Source organism: Tinamus guttatus, unplaced genomic scaffold (assembly GCF_059628265.1).
Source record: "Tinamus guttatus ecotype Peru unplaced genomic scaffold, ASM5962826v1 Tinamus_guttatus_pri_ptg000080l, whole genome shotgun sequence".
In the NCBI taxonomy this organism is placed as follows: domain Eukaryota; kingdom Metazoa; phylum Chordata; class Aves; order Tinamiformes; family Tinamidae; genus Tinamus; species Tinamus guttatus.
In genome coordinates, this window is record NW_028288614.1 from 1320279 (window position 1) to 1341353 (window position 21075).

At 42.1% G+C, this 21075-nt stretch overlaps 1 protein-coding gene across 2 annotated transcripts in view; it reads right to left on the reverse strand.

The window, feature by feature from the left end:
- Nucleotides 1-11516, reverse strand: part of PTCHD4 (patched domain containing 4) — a 77728-nt gene extending 66212 nt beyond the window's left edge. Inside the window, exon 1 of one of the 2 annotated variants that reach the window (XM_010220579.2) lies at nucleotides 10896-11516. In XM_010220579.2, coding sequence (XP_010218881.1) covers nucleotides 10896-11321 — 426 coding nt within the window. In that variant the 5' untranslated portion in view covers nucleotides 11322-11516. Of the gene's footprint in view, nucleotides 1-10721 lie in introns of both variants that reach the window. The other variant, XM_010220570.2, reaches the window with a different exon arrangement.
- Between the last annotated feature and the right edge of the window lie 9559 nt (nucleotides 11517-21075).

Here is a 21075-nt window from a genome sequence, read left to right on the forward strand (position 1 = left end):
GCAACTGTCTCATAATAATTTCCAAAAGAGTTTTCTAAAGGCCTGTCAGAGATTTGGTGAGAGACAGCACTGCAGTGGGATAGACAGGCAGAGCAAAACCTTGGAATTTCCCCATGAAATAACACTGAGAAGGGCTCACTCAACCTGGTGCAAATACCTGGTGCAAAGACTATTCCCTAGCTCATTCAGAGACATTTTACTCAGCATAAGCCTGCTCTAAAGATCACCAAATTTAGCATCTTCTTCTGCTTTGAGAAATTTGGTGAGTTTTTTTCCAAAACACTGTCTGAACTCCAGATATGGAATGGGCTTTTCCTACAAAAGGTGGGCTCTGAAAAGGATGAAGGACCAAATAGTGATGTGTCCATGATTTCAAAGCAGAAAAAGGATCAGGTGCTCTATCCGTAGGGGTTGCAAAATCCCAACTCTAACACCAAATTCATCTCTCACCTTGATCACATCATTTAAACATTTAAACATCTTGAATTCAGCATCTGAAAAACTCAGTTAATTGGAATCTGCTTCTAAAGGAGGTATGGAAGGGCCTGAGACTGCCCTGTGGGGAGCAGAAGCTGAAGAAACTCTTCAGAAAATTGCTTTATTTTCTACTCCAGCTTCTAACCACTCCAGTTCTCACTGTGTAAATTCTTTGACCCAGCTGGTGCTGACAACTCCTCCCCATTTAATATTATCTGTGAATTTCATTCCTGTGCAATTCAATTCCACTTCCCGGTAATTAATAGAGATGTTAGATGAGACCAGACCTAACACAAATTCTCCAGATACCCTGCAAGATACTTCCCACAAACTTGTTACATTCTCATTTATCATGATTCTTCATTTATAGCCTTCCAGCCAGTTTCCAACCCACATGACTGATTTCCCATCCAAGACAATCTGGATCAATTTTTCAATTAGGATTTCCTCATAATCCTACCCTGGCCAAGGGATGGACTAGACTGACCTAATAAACCTTTTAGATTTCTAACTTCTTGGTGTTATGAGTAAGAGATGTGTGATTGCCCTCTTTTGACTAAATTTCTCCAGCTGTGCCATCGCATGTCTGCCTTTACAGAGGAAAGACAAAATAAGGGAGAGGAGCATCTAAGTAACTCATGGCAGAATACGAATATTTGAATAGTTAGTCTTGCATCAAAATCACCATCCCACTCTCTACAGTGTCACTTCACAAAATGCCTATGGAGTGTCCTTTCTATATAGTATTTTGTCCTTGAAATAAGAAAGACTCAATTCAAAATGGTCTCACAGACAGAGCAGTCTAAGGGTGTTCTTGATTCCTTGAATTTCTTTCTGGCTGTTCTTTATTTTGGTTATCTTTTATTTAGCTGCTCTGAAGTAAGGAAAAACATATACTGTTCTGCTCTTTTTTTTCCCCTGTCATTTTCACTCCTTCAAAGAGCAGTTGGATTTTCCACAAAAAATATATCAAAATCATTCCTAAAGGAATATTTTTTCAGATCTGTTAAGTAGTGACAAATAACCTGTTTTAACTTTCCCTTTGAGGTGCCTATATGAAAAGACCACGAACATATGCAAGTGCAGTTAGTATTTATATAACATATTTTCTCTTCAAGGATGTCATATTTCTTCTCCTCACACCTCCAAAATGTTATTCTCAAAGCAAGAAGATGGCAAAAGCTGTAACAAAACCAACTTGTATTTAAAATCAATTTCTCTTCAAAAATAAAACATCATGAAATACTTCAGGAGAGCAGGAGAGCTCTTAAGCAAATCAGACTGTGATTTTTATTTTTGGAGATGAAGATAAAACCTAATACTTTGCTACACTTGAAACTTGTGGAAAGAATATATTGGAAAGACATCTGTGAATATTCAAAATGTTTATTTTTCTTCACCAGTGTCCCAGCTTTCTATGTAATTTGAAATCATTGATCTGTTGTGCATCAGCTGGTTGACCAGTGATTTTTATGCAGCAAACGGAAAATAGGTTAGGCACAGGAAAATTAATACTAATTAGGAAAGTAAAACCTCTGGTGGAGATTTAATGCCACACTGCAGAAATCTGCCTGAAAAGAGGCAGCTTTGCCATATGGATCTCAAAGTATATATGGCATAGTCACTTCTGGAGGATATTTTGTACTCATCTGTGAATCAAATCTCACTCAGTGGAATGTGAGTCAAAAATACAAGTCAAGTTAAATGTTTTATGAAGAAAAACACAGATGAACATTCTGTGCCAGCACTGAATTTGATAATTTATTTAGATAATGGGCCAAAATTAACATGGAAAAAGCTTAGGAAAAATAGGAGATTAATTCTCAGACCCCTTTAAAGAAGAAATCATGTTGCATAATGAAGTACTGTTAACAAAATCTTTCTTTGTGATGGACTGCAGTATTTGACAAACTAAATCTGCTCAGAAATCTAAATGCAAGGATCACTTGGTGTGTCATTTCAGGGCACAGATGTCTCTTGCTCTACACCAGCACAGCATACAGCAAACAGACCTCTAAATGTTGGCTCTGAGGGCTGGGTAGTGGATGGAAAATCTGCTTCCTAAAGGATAAAAAGATTTCCAATATTGTTTTCATCTTAAATCAGAGTGAATTCCCTTTCCCCAGATTCTGAAATTCTGCACAGGGAAAAATTTCAAAAATAATTTCAGAGCAAATTAAAACATTTTATTTTAAAGTAACATTTTGTCTTGATTTTTTCTTTTGTATTCTCATCTGCAGTACAATGTTGGAGCCAACTATTTTTAAAGAAGATGCCATTTCAACACAAAAAATGAACACTTTTTGGGGGCATATCAAAATTCTCCTTTCTCCCTCCAAGGCAAAATTAAGGGCAAGACAGAAGGTTTTACAGGACGTTTTGATTTCAGAAATACTGTATGTTCTGAAAGAAGATCTAGTTGAAGCTTTTGGGGCCCTCCCTATATGAAAAACAGGCATGGGATTTAGCATAAAAGCAGCAAAACAGGCAGTGGCCGCTTCCGAATGGTAGTGCACATTATGTTAACACCCATGCCGGAATACAGCCCATGTGTGTGGTAAATATAGCACTTCCTCATGAGTGTGACAACACTTATCCTACCCTGGTGGAAACAACTACACGAGGTGCAGGAGAGTGAGACTGTCTCATCCACAGGCAACTTTTCTGTCTTATCTAAGCACCTACCTTGTGCATCAGCTTTAGGTGTCTATTGAACCTGTGCTATAGGTGATGTTTGTTTACCCTGTATCTCTGGAGGACACTGGTTAGGTGTTTGGGCTCAGCTTCCCTGTAGAGTTGTTCAGTGGCACCTCCCTGATCTCGCGCCAACTATGCAAGGAATTTAATAGTGACCGACTGACTCATTAGGAGCTTAATCTTTAATTCCAAATTAGGTATCTTAATCAGGTGATTTGGATTTCCCTCAAATCCTTGCTACATGGCATTGCCTGCAGAGCCACAAGAGGGAGGCAAGAGTGCCCTTGTCTTCCCAGATGTCCTCAGTGCATGTCAGCTCCAGCACCCAGGCAATGGTTATTTTTAAAGAACTGTTCTGGGAGATGCCTACACTTTTGCCCTTGTGTTTATTTATAAAACATCACAAAGTTATGAGGCTGATATTGTCTTTTTCATCCTAGCTGTAGTCTGTTATCAGATCAAAACCTTTCTGTACTGTAGATGAGGTAGCAGTTTGCAGGTTTAATAACCTGTGGTCTCCACATCAGGACACACTCTATCAGCAGAGGGTACTAGGTGAAGTCCTACTTTGGATCAGAAAGTTATATCAGTGCAAAAGCCATTTCAAGGCTGTGAAAGGCCCAGATGCCATCTCAGAGCGTCGCTGCTGGCCATGCAGACCTGGGACTATTTAGGAATTAACCAGCAAGGTGTGAGCAGGGCTAAGGAGAGAGAAAGCTGCAGCAATATCTTTGTGGCCAACCACAGCTGTCCACCCATATATAATTCTCACTTTGCCCTTGAGCCAGCTCCATTCTTTCAGACAGCTCCATAATAATTCCTTATAGCTGGAAATCTTCCTGTTGCCACCCAGATCACACTTGCTTCACATCTTCAAGGTCTTGCAAATACTACACCCGAAGCTCCCGATATTGCTCATGAAAGACCTAGCCAGTATAAGTGTGAGGCTAATACACAGCTAAAGAATCCTGGGTGTCAGGGCAATGATGTCAGGGCATGTGGTCATCCCTGAAAGGTCCTGGTTCCTGGATCTCCGCATTACTGAGGAGCCCTCCTCAGCTTGCTCCATGGTCTCTCTGCCAACCTGCCCAGCACTTCCCTTCTCTGCCTATAACCTACATGAGTGCCTTGTGCCATGGTAGGTATGAAAACAATCAAGACTAACATAATGAGCAACACAGGCACACAGATTTTATACTTAGCCCTTTCCCCATTCCGTTGTTTTCTCCTCTCTTTTCTATCACACATAGCACTTGCTTTCCTAAACCACTAAGCACTTGTTTTTCTCTATTATTTAAAGCTGCTTTTGCCTCTGAATCTGTCACATACCTCATGTCTTGCTGTTTGCACCATGAGTGTGTGTGGGGTCTGCAAAAATTAAAGGCTTTCTGTAAGCTCAGGGTCTTAAAAACTCAGTTCACTTCCTCCTCTCATAAAACCAGGCAGCGGATTTTCACAGAATCACAGAATCGCAGTTTTTTGCACCACAGTTCTGTAATAACAAACATGCAGAGCTCTACAGAGGGCTCTCTCTCTTATCCCTTAATAGCTGATAAGGTTTAATATGTTTTTTTGTTCTAAGATTAACATTTTCAAAATGTCCAGCACATGCCTTATCTACATCACATTCTTATTTACTATTTAAGAAAGATATGCCTGAAACACATGCATACACATGTGCACATAAAGATCATTAAATAATATACAATTTTTTGATGCATTTATTTTTCCACTTTTTTTTTTTTTTGCATTTTTTTCTCCCAATTTAACCACACACTACATATTTGATCATCAGCTAAGGTCAACTAAGGTTGTTTTAAGGATTTCCTCTCCACCCATCTCTGCTCCTCTCTTCTCTGCTCCTCAAAACATTTTTACTCTAGCCAGGGATATCGCACTTCTCCTCTGAACTAAGGCTTATCTCTTGCTTTGAAAATCCAGTGGGTTCTGTAATTAGCAGATGACAGGAATAGCAATCCACTGCGAATCCAGCCTCCACCAGTCCAGAAGGCGGCATTCAAAGCCCTCCAATACTCGCCATAGCCAGTACACTAAGGGACTTTGAAGAGGTTTTGGAAAAGGATGTGGATGTGTGAGCTTAGAAGGAGGTGCTATGTCAGAGCAGAAGCGCAGACTGAGCACACCCAGAGTATGCCTAGAGTATGCCCAGAGGCATTTTTAGCACTCTGATCATTATAGGACCAAGACAATATTTTAACTCCAAATATTTAGTAAAGTAGATTAAACAAAGATTTTTTTCTGCCCACAGAGCAGTGGCTGCTGTTGGAAGTTAGGAAAGCATTACTGAACTTTCCACCTTCGGCCACTGGTTGTTGATATCTAGCCCAGATTCACAGTGCTTAACAATTGTTAACTGCTGATGGGATTTGCACTTAAATCTTCCTTTTACTGGCTACCCAAACCACCTTCCAAATACTTCCTTGCTATTATTACTCACACCGTGGCAACATCTCCAGGAGGCCTAGCACATACCAGGGGACCCTGCAAAAGTGAGGAAATGCAGTCTGAAGAGCAAGAGGATCTGGTGAGCCAGAAAAAGCGATTTGCCTTCAGACATTTTCTGTGCTCAGCTTGCCTGATCCTGCCTTGATCCGAGAGACTAGGATTAAAACTATCAATCAGCTGCCTCCAGTCTTCCTGGCCTGATCCTCTCCTTGAACCTAGTTTGCAAGTATGGTTTGACTTAGTGTTTTTGACAACTGCAGAGCATTTCACAGGATCCTGAGCCACAGACTTGTCTTGGGACGGGTGGCATCGCAGTCAGTACAGAGCTTCATTGCTTCAGAGGAAGCATCTGGAGGACATTTGCCCAGTAAAAGCAGGTCTCAGGAGAGAACATAATCTTATACACTGATACACTTATTGCTAACTATTATTACTATTGGATATTACTGATACACACATGTCCAAGATGTCCGATATACTCCCTGCCCCATTTCGGTGGCTGATATCTCAGAGACATCTGAGGACGGGCTAATTTTAGACTTCTGGGAAAGACTCCTCAAATGCAGATGGGGCAAAAATCATTTAAAAGTACAGCTATTAACATGAGAACAATTGTGAATCTGACCAGTGGTGAATCTGCAACTGTAGGTTTTGAGATGCTAAGTGAATCCAAGTAACTTTTCTATGTAGCAAGAAAGCATTCAATATTCAGCCGATGTGCCAATCACAGATGTGGTAATAGAGATATTGGTTTTACTGGCTGCTGTTTAGCCTAGTGTACATAAGTGACCAGTATTTAATTAATTGAAGGGGGTGTTACAAAAACCAATCTGCTCAGAGAGACTCCTTTAAACCAGCAGTTGCCATGTTCATTCTGATCTCAGATAGGTTAGAAATTCTAAGTTACCATATTTTCTCAGAAAAACTAGCAAATAAATATGAAAAGAAGCAGTAAAGGTGAAATACAGGGGAAAAAAAAGAATGTTTGTGAGCTTTTATTTGTCTCCAGGATAGGACTGGGTTTTAGTGTTTTATTTTACCGAAAAGGACAGAAAATTTGAGGGAGTTACTGACAAATCAGGGTCAAAAAACTCTCCTTCCTTGTATCTGAGTGCACACATGAAGTAATCCCATTGTAATCAATAATTCTGTCTGTACTAAGAAATAAAATGCTCTGGCCTCAAGGGCAAAGGCACAACATATCCATGCAGATGCTTTCTTTTACCCCCAGAACAGAGTTGGTGTACTGGGATCAGGCCCCTGATGCACACTAACTCCCAAGCCATGCTGACATCCTGGAAGATAGCCCACTGACTACATTTCTGCAAGGGACCATGCTTGCAATTAAGCAATTTGATGATTGAGGGTCAGTGCTCAGTGTGGACTTTGAGTTCGGGGCACAAGTCAGACTTCAAGTAAAAGAATATCGCTCCGTTGTCCGGGCTGGGGAGAGCACAGGCAATCTTGCTCCTGGACTTAAGGAAAAGGCTCCATCCAAGACTCCACTCATCCAGCCCTGGTTTCCTGCTCTATCAGTCTATCGGTGTGACCTTGGACAAGTCACTGCCTGGCTGGGCTGCAGACTGCAGCATAGCATAGCAATAACCATAAACAAGCTCGCCCGGGTCCTGCAAGCCACGGAGGCAGGCATGGTCACACTGCTTGGTTTACCTGGCCTCCTGGAGGAATAGACCAGCCTGCAGTGACCCTTCCACTGCCACAGCAGAAATAAACCCTTCCTGGGTGTTGGAAACATCACTGCAGTCTGCACTGGGGAGATACCTTGCTCCTGATGGAGAGAACAGGACTTTGCTATTGACAGAGGGCTTGTGAAGATAGACATATCCAAGCCTGAAAGTTGCTTGAGTACTATAGCAAGTAATGATTAAATGATCATTACGCTTCATAGGCAGATTTTCTAAGAAAAACCCAAGCAGTTTTATTAGATTTTGCAGCCCCCAAAACAGCTGTTTCCCAAGCAGAGCAGTCTGCTCGTGCTGCTCGCCTAAAGCTCCCATGAAAGTTCTGGCAGGAGCTCCCTTGCAGTCAGACTTCAGCTGGCCTCCCTGCCTGAGATTATCTAATAAATCTGAGCAGAAGGCAAGAAAAGGGATAAAGTGTGAGCAACTCACAGTGTCTGAGGGAGCAAAAATACAAGAGGCTTTACAGCTCCTGGAGGGAGAAGAAGAGGGATTGAAATGGCTTGAGATGGTCGCTCGGGGTCTCAGATATGCACAGGCTGACATTCACCCTGCGTCGGCTGCAGGTGAGCACATTTGGGACACCTTCCCAGTTTATAAACTCACTATGTTGTTCTTGGAAGAATTTTATTCAGTCTGAGGCCACTATTAGAAAACAAGACACTGAAAAATCTACAAGTATTAAGAAAACTATGTGGCCTTTCAGAAAGTGAGTGAACCTGGATGACCCTGCTGTGTCCTTATGGCTGCAGAAAGACACTAAGGACACGGGCTAACACAAGCTCTGCTCCATAGTGAGTAAAGGTTGCCAGATTTAGCCCTCAGTTTTGCATTTCCATTAGGTCCAGCTGTAGCCTTTTTTTTCTTTCATGATTCAAGCAAAAAACATTTTTAAAAAATCTCATAACCACTGCCAGAGAGATTGCTCCCTTGAAAGTGCAGCCTACAAGGTGTTTCTGTCTAAACACATCCTGACAGCACTGGGGCAAGCTGTGGAGGTGCAGAGATAGGGGAGGAAGCAAATACACCTGGAAGCCCAGCTCAAATCAGAAGCTGGTCACTGCTTGCAGGAGATCAAGAGATGTTTGTCCCCAGCTTCCTAACACTGCTGCCTTGGTAGACAAGGCACCGAGATCATGGAAAAAGGTGCTCGCCAAGCAAAATAATCCATGTGAAGGAGCAAAAGTATTTTGCTTCCAGCATCTGGACCTCCAGATCTGGAGCTCAGGATACTTGGTCACTCAAGGTCAGCCTAGGTCCTGAGCTGACCACAGCACCACAGACCAGTAAGGACCAAATGAGCAAAAAAAAAGCCCTGCCAAAGCTTGTTTCTGAGGTGGCCCATGCTTTTCCGTTCCAGCTTCCTCAGCAACACCAAAAACTCTCCCTTTCCATAGAAACTGCTTGTCATCATTAGCTTTTGTGCAGCCACAGATTTTGGCTGCTCTACCTCTCTTTCCTGACATGTAGGTAAAAAGCTCCCAGCTCCATCCAACTTTAAAAGTACATTTTTAATGGCATATATTCCTTCACTTTGAAAATGATACGCAATGACATGGGGAATTTAGAAGTGCTAGTCTGATATTCAGCATCTCTCAGAGCTGGGTCTTTATAATTTGGGTAAAAAGAAAACCTTGTGTGTTAAATAGCCATCTATCACTTTTCTTCCACTAGTCTCTAATCTGGAACTTATTTTTTTCTACCTTGCTTTACTCTTTTCAAAGCAGAGAAGCTATAGGTACTATCCTGATTAAAAAAAAAAAAACTAAACAAAAAACAAAACTAAACTAAACAAAAAAACACCCAAATAGCACATGACACTACCTAGCTTAGCTGGCATTTCTCTACGCAAGAAAATTAATCTGGATTAGTCTTTATAAAAGTAGTTGCTGACAAAGTTTGTCCAGAATAGTGGTGCCTCTGCTGCATTAGCTTAATCCTGGCTTTAAAAGTAATCAAACTGGAAAGAAGGCATTTTCATTACGTAATAGTAGGACTGTCTTCACAGTAAACTAAAAGGCACAGTGTATGTAGGGGTACTTAATATGGGATAACTCCTTGGGGTTCTGAGCACTCAGGACTTTTGGACAGCAGCGAGGACACCTTTGCATTTCCACACACTCCATTCCCCAGAAAACAACTGCCATAACATCTAGCATAAGTCCCAGGTGCCTCACCTTTTCCTGAACCAAAGAGAACAATAAAATCAATCTATTTCTCAATTTCTGGTTTTGGGACAGGGAATGGCTTTTCTTTTTTTTTTTTTTTTTTTTTTTTTTTTTGCCTGGCAATTGATACAAAACAAAACAAAAGATAACTTCAGGATGCGCCAGGACTTGCAACAAAACTGCCTCCCTCCTCCCCAGGGATCTCTTGGACAAAAAAGGGGACAAATTTCCACTAGGACCCTCTCTGTCTTAAAGGACAATAACCTCTTCCCTACGACCATGCCTAACTGTGCTGTGCAGTTTTGCTAAACACAGTTAAATAAAACCTGCTTCTGGTGCAATGCTTAGAGGAGTCTGGAGGTTTGTGATCATTTATGGAAACTTCTTCCACCAGCCGCCTGCAAACTTTGCACCTAATTTGCTCCCAGCCGGTTAGTCCTGGTCAACTGGACTGATCCTGATGAGAGGGAGAGGGGAAAGCCAGTGTGGATTCACATCCCCAAGATCCATTGTTCCTCTTTTTTCCTGCCACTGGAAAGCCTGAAACTTCTTTCACCTTTTACCTTGTTTCGCCTTTGCGGGAAGCCTGACGGGATCCATCCCAAAACTCCAGCCCATCCATCAGTGGCAGAACTAATTATTTTCACACTGAGCAAAAAAATTCCACCTCCCTTCCCCTTCTTTGCATGCAGATAAAGGAAAAGAAAAAAAGAATAAGACAACAGGAGACCTGAAATTGCTCCTGTCCAAGCCTCCTTCTGCTCCTACGGCACTCATAGAGACAAGGAGATCCAGGAGCTCACTGTGCATTTAAGGAAAACCTTTTCTGGTCATGCTAAGGACAAATTGCCCTAGCAGGCAGGGGGGGTGGAATAGGTGCTAGTGAAACCCCAGTTTTCAAGCCTCCCCCACTTTATAGACCTTCTGCCCCTTTCCCCGAGATGCATTAACCCTTCAAGGCATTGCAAGGTCTCGCAGTCCCAACGCTGATCGCTACTTCTTCCCCGGGTTTGTCAGCGCACGGTTCTCCCGCCCTCCCTCCTCGCACAGAACAACAGCAAGGCACCGCTTTCAGCTGCTTCCCGAGGAAAGCTCACATCACACATATCTACATATATATAGAGAGAGATACGATTATATTTCTCTTTGCTGTTTAGGACAAGAAATGAAGTGCTGCCTCTTTAATTGGCAAAAGCATGCAGTAAGAGCATACCTTTAATTTAGTGTTGGGATAGCTCACTTGCACCCTGGCTGTTGTCTTATTGGAGAGGGCAGCCTGCCTCAGATCCTCTAGCACTGAAATAATATCATCCAGCACGCATTTCTTATCCTGATTTCTCAACACACACAGATGGGAAAAAGTATAATTATAGCCTTTGTAGTTCACCTTCATTTCCAGCACAGCTCGGTGGATCTGCAGGATCACATCAGCCTGATGCAAAATATTGCCTCCGGGTTTGGAGAGGAGAATCACCCTGCCATACCTCCCCGGGGTGTGCAAGTCCGAATATAGCTGGCTTTTGGATTGATCGAGGGAGAAAAGGCTGCTGGCTAAGCTCCTCTCGATCTTGGCCAGGCTGTGGCTGGGGGCTACCAGGCTCTCCAGGTCAGTGTCAGGCTGGAAGCGGTTGAGCAGGCTGAAGCCGAAGATGATGGTCAGGACTGCGGGCACAGTGAGGAAAAACACGGGATGCCTGCTCACGAATAAGCCCAGCTTGTAGAAAATCGACTGGAGCCCTCTGTGTATCACCTGCCGCAGCATCCTCCACCAGATCCAGCCTGCAGATGCTCCTGGCCGTCTTAGAAAGCACATGTGACATGTGTAGCTCCTTACCCCTTCCTGTCAGTTCCCCTTTCGCTCTCCCTCTCTCTTGCTACTACTCCTTTAAAAGACTGCAGCAAGTTGCAGCAAGGCAGCCAAATATTGATCAATGGTGTGTGTAAGTGTGTGTGCGCCGGCGGTGCAAGGGACCCGAGTGAGGGGCTCCCTGCTTTCTTTTTTTTTTTCTTTTTTCCCTATTCTTTCCCTCCCCCACCGGCAGCCTGGCAGCACCCCCCTCCCTGCCCGCCCCCCACGTCCCCGCGCGATGCCCCCGTGTCGGCAGCGCGCGCGGCTCGGGCTGCGCCGCCGGCTCCGCAGTGCCCGCGGCCGCCCCGCGCGGCGCCCGCTCCGCCCAGCCCCGCGGGAGCCCGCGGGCTCCTCCGCGCCGCGCGGCCGGCGGGGACCCCCTCCCCGCCGCTGCAAAGCGCCGGCGCCTCCCCCCGCGCACACGCGGGCAGGAGGGGGGCAATTGCCGGGGGGACACGGAGGATGATGCTGCGTTTTAGCAGCCTCCCCCCTCTCTTCCCTCCCGGCACTTCTCCCCCCGCCGCGATGCGGGGCTGCAGCGGGGTGACTCCCGCTTCGTCCCGCTGCTTCCTCCGGCGCTTCGCCCAGCTCCGCATCCCGGGGTCCCGCTGCTGCATCGCCCCGCTGCGTGCAGCCCGCCCGGGGCTGGGACCGGGGCTGGGGGGGACACTCCTCCGAGCAAAATCATCCGTATGGCTTTAGGAAAGGGATATCTCCCTGCTTTTCCCCCACCTACAGCCTGAAGTCAAGCAGGCAGAACCGCCCCAGGCTCCCCCAAGGGGAGAGATGCTCTAGGAAAAGCTTGGGGTGCAGGAGAGAGGAGAGGGTTCATTTCCCGATTACTCCCTTTTGTTGTCAGAAATTCTAACATCTCTTTTGATCCCCACACCCGGGTCTGCCTGCAGTTCCAGTGTCCCAAGAGGGTAGGAGGAGGCTCCTATCACCCTCCAGTTGGAAAAGAGGTTTCCCAAGGAAAGCCATGGGCAGCCCATTACATAAGAGCAGAGAAAATCTGCAGCTCCCGGGTCCAGAGGAAAGCTGCAAAGAAATGCATGCGTTTGCAGCAGGAAAGCTGCGCACCCACTCCCTGGGCATGAAGCTCTGCTCTTCCAGGAGCTTTAGCCAGGACCACATGGGACAGCAGGTCCAGTCCCAACAGTCCCTTGCAGGACAGGTGAGAGCAAAGACAAGCTTGCTTTGCAGGAACTTTGTACTTAGTTCATAAGTCTAAGTTACAGCAATAAAATTAACAATAATGAAAAAGAAAAAAAAAAGGTCTCTGCTTGATGCCTCCCCCTCTACCAAATTCTTGCCATATTTTAGCTAGTTTAGTTATGGAAAGGTTAATTTATTTCAGAACTGGCCCAAGGACAAGGTACAAAGACTGAGAGAACAAGGTTCTTCCATAACAAACCTTTATTGAAACATAAAGAAGGAGAATGGAAACTAGTGAACTTGAGACTGTCAGTTAGCAGATTCTGCCTGCTTCAAGGCTAGACCAGCAATGGCTGTGCTCAGCTTGAAGCAATTATCAGTGCCTTGGCAGAACGGCCTTATTTTTTAGGCATTTGAATAAATACTGCAAATACATCATGCCTTTCGAATTGAGGCTGTTTTTATTTAGTGGCCTAGATATCCAGAAGTGGAGGCACTTGCACACGTGGGCTGAAATTCCTACAGAGAGCAAGAAGAAATTGGTTGAAGATGGGAAGTTCTGTGAAAAAAAGACCCTGTCAGTCTCCCACTTGCTCAGAGCGTTGCCTGTGATGGAAATCTGCCTCAAAAGTCTTAGAAAATGCTAAGCTCCATTGGTACAAATTACAGTTCTTTGTCTATTTTATGACGCACTTATGCCGATGGTTGAGTGCTCCTAGTGAATAAAGCCTAAATGTAAAGGCTTTATTGAGCCTTTGTACTTACACACATGAGCGAGACCTTGAGTGAGAAATCAGAAGCTGATTCCTCATTACTCCACCAGCAGGCTTATAATAGCCTCTGACAGCATATGCTACTATATCTAAGCTACGGGTGCTCCACCAGTGGAAGGTTAACACTGCGGGCTTCAGCATCAGAAGCTCTGCCTGGAGCCCTGGGGTGCTTGTTATTCCTTGTCTCTGTGGCTTACAAAGTGTTGGTATCTGCTCTGGGATGGAAAGAGATGCAGTCACATTCTTGGTTGCCATGGCCTTGCCCAGGAAGCTCTTCAGAGATCATTGCTCAGCAGGTTGGACAGGTCTTCCTGTTGACTGCATTGCTCAGCAGCTTGGCACAAAGAATCTGGTTCACTCTGGAAGTTGGTCCCTCTGAATAAGGTACCCCAAAGCAGCTAGACTGATTTTTGTCTTGAGCATCTCCGAGTCTTGTATAATTTCTATCTGTCAGGATAGAGAGATGAAGTAATCAGATTTGGGACAGTTAAAGCATGGATGAAAGCATGGGAAATAATCTACCTGCTTCCAAAAATGGGACAGTATTGGGAAAAGGGGAATCCGAGTGTTAACATGAGACACAGGAAACCTGCAGATAGTGTAAATAAAAACTATCAAGGAGCTGAAGGGAATGGTGTAAGCACACTGGGTTATGTACTAGGTACTGAAGAAGATAGAGACTGATGCCTGAGAGCCAGGTTGCCACACATTTATTCACAAGGAGTCAGTAAAGCTACAAATAGTCCTATTGACATAGTGATTTTAAGTTATTGTGTTTTAATAGCTGGGTGGATATAATAACAATTAAGGATACTAAAAGACTTCAAACAGTGAAGAACCAGAGCAATGATTTAGAATAGCCACACGAGCTAGGGATATTAGAGTAAATAAAATGTATTTGAGACAGATTAGCATGTCACAAACATAGAAGGGAGTAGTGGAAGTTACAGGAGTAGGTACTTAATAGTCTTTGAAACTTTTGTATAGGTGGAAATGAGTGTCAGATTCTTTCCATATATTGCTATATTTTCAAATGTTCATTCTTATCATAAAAGTTTTATTCATCCAACTGGGTCATATTAAGTATCTACACAGCATTTGGTGAAGCTGCTAAAATGAGCCTACTCACCTAAGTAAAGAATTCCAAGTCAGGGATTTAGAATGAATCACAGAATCACAGAATGCTCAAGGTTGGAAGGGACCTCTCGAGGTCATCTAGTCCAACCCCCTGCACACGCAGGGTCACCTACAGCACGTGGCACAGGACTGCGTCCAAGCGGGTTTTGAAGATCTCCAGAGAAGGAGACTCCACAACCTCTCTGGGCAGCCTGTTCCAGGTAAAACAGTTAATATTTGTTGAATAAAATTAGACAATATTTTTCCATATGAAAAACAAGTATTGGAAAGAGTTCTGTATAAAGTTATTATTTCATTCTAAATTCACTGGATTGTTTGTCTTTCTTACACAAACAACAACAAAAAATAACCCAGTGTTTTAGTTTTGAAAAGGAAAAAAAATCAAGCCTTTGGGAAATTGTTTAAAGTATTTTTTCAGTATTTAAAGTCATTTTTCACAAAAAAGGAAGATTTCTTGGATTTTCTTTAGAGGTAAATATTTTTTCTACCGTGGAGGGTTTTTTTGGTTGAAAAAAATGTATTTGATATTTTTTAAGCAGCTTCTAGCATACTTGCCGTTATCTGATAAAATTTTCTGGTGTTAACAAGGAGTTGCAAGATCTGTGACAAATAAGAGCATAATAGTATACATAATGTTAATATATTTCTTGAGAGGAATGAAGAATTAAATGCTAAAATAAATCAGCTTGCAAAGATAGCTGGGAGCAGTAGGCAGTAGAAACTGCTAACTAATATGTTTTGTGTGGGTGGGGAGGTTAAGTTGTGGTTTTGTGTTCTTTTGTAAGAGAGAAAATATTGATTCAGCTGGAGAAAATGGAAATGACTGAAGAAGACACCTCAGATGAGAGAAAAAAATCAAACAAGTATGCTCCCATGTGTGCTTCTCTTATCACTTCTGCAAAAATTAGTACACAGCTTTTCAGCTCTTGTTACTGTGCTTCCTATTATCGTAAAAAGCTAACAATGAATATTCATTTCTTCAGTCACCATATGTCTTTATTTTCATGTCCTGTCTATTTGGAAAAGTACTTATCACTTTGAAAACAAAGGTTTCTGCTACAACCCATCTTTAGATGGAAATTTGTGAAACTGTAAATTCTACTTGCTACTGTTGTTGTTCTTAAGGCTCCATACACAGCCTGTATCTGTCCTGGAGACTTTCAAGCCAAGCCTGTGATGCTACTGTAATTATTTTCAATGTTACAGATCCAAAGGAAGTTGGAGAAGAGAATCTTAAGCACAGTAGATCCAAAAAGAAAGTAAAAGGTATTGATCTTGGTTCTGACTTCCCTTGAATTATTTGACTTCTCCATTGTAGATTGAGGGTACTCTTGTTATTTAGCTCATTTCAGAGGAAGGTGCAAGACAGCAGTGTTATTTTATTTTTAAAATGAAAGCGTAATGCTACAGGTCCTGTAGAAGAGATTGCCTTTATAAAGCATTTTCCTAAGGCTCTTCATTCTTCTCCTATACTGGAGGCTACTTCTGCTAATTTTGTCAACCTCCATACCTTTCTTTTTAGAGATGGCCTAACTCAGCTTTTGCTACACAGGGTGGGGTGAGGAATTAGGGAGGCTGCAGCAACTGAGTCTTGCTTGGAGTGAACCTCATTTTAGTTATGTCTTTTTCAGAAATCCTACATTAGCCTATTCAAATGACTCAAATCCAGCAGGTCTTTAAATGTCCTATCCACTTGGGAACTTCAGTTCTATTTTGATGAAGCTCTAAATACTCTCAGCCACAGTTAAAACTGAAGTTGTGCTATGGATATGACTGTACTAGTAAACTAAGCAGTGCCAGGGCCCATTTTATAGCCTTGGGGCCAGCTGGCACAGATGGCTCTGTCTATAGTGTTAAACTATCTTGGTCTCCAGAATAAGGCAGCTGCATCCAAACTGGCTATTCAGAATGGTCCCTGGCTGGTGCTGAATCCTCAGCCATGCTCAGGATATGCTTGGGAAATTACTAGATGGGATGGTCCAAAACTACTCCAGAGACCATCCTAAAAAATGAAGAATATAAACAAGTGCATTCTAGTGCTTGGGAATGTTCCTTGGCACTATTCAGTTTACTAACAGAGGTAATTACCTCATCCTGTTAGTTAGGATGAGATTTGTCTAATCTAATATAGAAACCTATATCCAAGACGGTTGTCTGGATCTACCTTACTCAGAGAGTAGTAGAGAGAAACATTTGGGACATCATATGAGATCTCCAACAGAAGTCTAATAAACTCACATGAATTGCATCATAAAAACTTCATCAGATACAATTGACTATAAAAAGGACCCAGAAAGATGAGGTACTATATTATGAACTTCTAAAATAAGGTGAACTGCTTTTATCTCCCACCTCCATCATGTTATCCTGTGGTACAACAGACTGACAGAGAGTGTAACATAGGAGCTAAAACAAGCGATGAACTGAGGCTCTTTTTACGGTCAATCACTTCTGTTGCCCCCACACCTCCCCATATTAGTATCCTCACTTATCTTCTGGCTCTGTGGGCTCAGTCTTTGCTGTCTGCATGCAATTACTTTCTGTAGTTTTGCTGCACACTCAGGTGAGCTATAGGGATGCTACCACTAGTGGATATTTTGAACCTTTCCTTACATCTGTTGGCTTCCCCTGTATAAAGTGAAGATGACCTCATCTCCAGCCTCAGAGTACCTTATGAAACTACATTCTTATTATTCACAATATCATTGTCTTCTCTGGACATTAATACCACAGCAAAACCCCTAGGCAAGTTAATTATTCTGGCTCTTAAAAAAATATTGAATAGTATGCAGTATCAGAGGCTTAGCAACATTTAATGAGCAGAAAGAAATATTAAAAAATGAAAAAGTTTGGGCACTTTGGCACTTTTCTTTCCTTTTTTTCTTTTCCAAGCACTGAACGATGCAGATATTCTCTGAAAACACCTTGACTGAATTTTTCTGAGAAGAATCTGCCTAGAACAAATATCTGTCATGGAAAATTTCAGCCCAAATGACTAAAGTACAGCAAAGCTTGAAGCAGTTGAAGACAGCGTCTGACTATAAGAATTGCCAAAGAACTTTACCAAGAGATGATATACTAACAGTATTATAAATACTGCAAGCCTTTCAGCATACACATAAGAAATCCTGCAATATGTAAGAACCACATAAAAAAACACATCTTCACTATAACCCTTACTTGTGAGATGGACTTATTTATTTCCATTTTACAAATAAATAAGGTTCAGATTCATGACCCTGGTTTTATTTGCTCAGCTGACTCATCTGAAGATAAGTATAAGCATCGGCCCACCAGATGGATGGGGTGATTAAACTAACCTTTGAAGATTCCTCCCTTCATTGACCACAGATAAACCTAGAGTGACTGGAATCCTAGGAAACTAAGATTCAAGGTAACTGCCTTGAATCCTATCAGTCCAAATCAGTCCAATATATCTTTACTTTAAACCCAGAGCCTAAAACCCCACACAGCTAGGCCTGGTGTCACCCCCTGTCACTTTACTCACCTAATTGCAGTGCCGAAGCAAGGAGCATAGAGACCACAGGTTTCCTTTCTAATTAGTTAGGAGAGGAGAGCACCTCTGGAAGGCTCCAGAAGTGCTAATTGGCTTGAATGATCTTTTGAAAGCGCCGATCTTTTCCCAGTACAGACAATGTTCCCAACATAGAAAATGCAGGGTAGTTTCTTGCATCTGTAGGTGCCTTAGTTAGTGGTAGAGGCAAAACTGTGCCCAAGTTCGTGGTGAAGGATTCAGTCTTAAACTGGTAACACAGTCCCTGAATCATTCTTTCTTATATTTCATTACCCTTTTGTTTTTCTTCTGCTTCCTAAAGTTTTATCTTCTGGCTGCTTTCGGAAGGTATGACTAGGTCTGTGTATACCGGGGCCAGATTCTGTTTGCAGGTCCCTTGGCAATAGCGTAACAGCAATCGTAACAATTTGCATTTATATACTACCTTCCACCTGATAGCCTCAGAGTGCTTTACAATACTGATTGATCATGTTTCACGTTACTCCTGTGGGATAACTATAAAATAGAAAAATAGAAGAGTGGGATAACTATAAAATAAAAATAGAAGAGTTGGTTATGAATGCCTGAAACTCATAGATGGATAAAGAGAACACAAAAGCATATGGAGAAACCATTTCTTATTACTTCATAAAGCAAGGAACTCAGTGATTTTATGCCCATTTACATCATCTGGAAATTTGGTCTTCAGGACCCAAACCTCCTTACAACATCTGAGTTTAATTCATGGCATTTGTTGATCTTAATGGTAATTTCTATACGCTCCTAACTTTTGATTCAGTATATGCATTGTATATAGTAAAGATGATTTTCATATGTGGGACCTGGATTTTGTTTCATAGGTCTCTTTTAGTGAGTTTAACAAGAGCAAAGGCTGCTCAACCAATACTTATGAATGAACAGTGCAGTAGAGAAAATGTATCTTCTATAGGTTCTATAGGTTCAGAGATTCCATGGGGAGGGCAGTTCAGGATGCCTGACTTGGTGTCAGGTTCCTGATGAAACAGTCTTCCCAGAGAGGAGCTGAAATACCCTCTGTGGTCAGAGGAGATAGGCAGGACTCTTTGGAGGTCTCTGAGGAGATAACTTGCCTGTCTCAGCCTTATCATGTAAATTAGACACGTGCCATCATCAATTGCATGGGAACTTAGGTACTTGTTCTAGGGTTGCGTCAATAGGAGCCAAAAATGTGGGTGTTACTTAGGCAGTTAAACTAAGCAGGATCATTCCTAATGAAAAGGTGTATCAGGAAAATCCCATGTAAACCTTGGGGTGGCAGGAAGTGGGGAAATACATCCGTCAACAGACCCACATCCTATCCCTACTTGATAGACTCCTCTTTTCAAAGGTCACTTTTCTGACATACCCCTGGTCATGTTGAGTATGCCACTTGCTAAGTCCTGACATTTATCCTTGCCACCCCTCCTCATTGTTAGCTGTGTGACATGTACTATAAAAACCTTTTTTAGCTTTGTGAATTATCTTGTTCTTAATCTCCTTAACATGCGCCTTATTGATATTGTGTGAAGCTAATTTTTTAATCAAAATGTTATGCAGCAGAAAGTCAAACAACACACAGAAGTATAAATATATTACATCTGTGGTGTCACCTTAATTAACCAGTCTTGGAATATCATCAAAGATTTAAATTAAATTCATTTTATGAGATTTTTTTTTCTATAAATTTTTGTTGACTAGCATTAATTAATTATAGTCCCTATTAATTCTTTATTCTTTATTAATCTTGTACTAATTTTGCCTCTTTTCCCTCTATCAACTCTATTATTGATGTTACACTAACTTTTCCAGGATACCTCCTTCATCTTTTTTTATTACTAACACACACAAGCAGTTTCCCAATCTTCTACATCACAATTTTCTACACCACCTGGGTTCTGTTTTTTGGAAGATGCATGTCTTGAGACTCCTGGGCATGAAAGCTGTCTCATTCTGTGAATTTTCCTGATAAAACTACAGTAAAATGAATGAAAAACTGGTTAGAAAACGAGCCCTTAAGAGTAAATATGATTAGTTCATTTTCCAAATGGATTACTGTGACAGATTTCTCAATACTTTCTCTTTGATTGGTTATTACGGATTGCTTTCACTTATGTCTTGGTTGGTCAAAGAGTGAATATGAGCAAATATGATTTGCAAATTGTGGCAAACTTTAGCGGGGACTGAAAGGACTGGAGAATGGAATAGAAATTACAGCAGGCTGGGAGAAATGCAGGCAGTTTACATAGCATAAAAGCACATAACTAACTAAAGACAGAATAGAGGACACCTGAATTAATAAACATTTTTGAAGATGAGTGGTGTACTGCATCACAATCTGGACACATTTTAACATGAATTCTGGTAGTTCTCAACATGAACAAACATCATCTGCTTACACAATGACTTAAATCTTCATATGGATTAATTTGTTGTTTAAAACGCAAAGAGATAAACCAGAAATACTTTCAATTTGGCCACTGCAGAGGGTAGTCCAGTCTTGGAGCTTTAATTTTGAGGACATAACTCAAGGCCAAGATGCTGTATGAAAGATCTTCAGTGCTGTTGCAGAACAAGTGGTCCTCTCTGAGCTTTCATTTCTACCTGTTAGCAAAAAAGGGCTCCACCTTTGAATCATTTGTTGGAGGAATGTTTGTCTTGCTCATGCAGAAGATCACTAAGTTGTGTGCCTTTAGGCAATGTGACTATCTCCCTTCTGAAATCTCAAAGAGGATGCAAAGCATCACTGTGCTCTTACTCATCTGAAGTTGCAGAAACCTCCAGTATTGCAATAGCAGCTTCTTCCTCTCTCCCTTGAAAATAAAGTCTGTGTAATAGAAAGTTTCAGAAAGCAGCACTCATTTAAGTCACGATTACCCAAGGTATACACTGGGTTGTCTTCACTACAAGCATATTCCTCTGCAGTGTGTGACATATTGTAGTTCCTGAAAAAAACATGAATTGATGCTTCAGTCAATATTTTTCTCTGGTGCTCTTTGCTGAATTTAATTATTGGGTTTGGCTTCAAGATTCTGTCATCATCAGCATGAAAATGATTGCCTGAGTAACCACCAGAGCAGAAACCTCATCATTTGGTATCAATGGCTTTTAATTAAATTGCAAT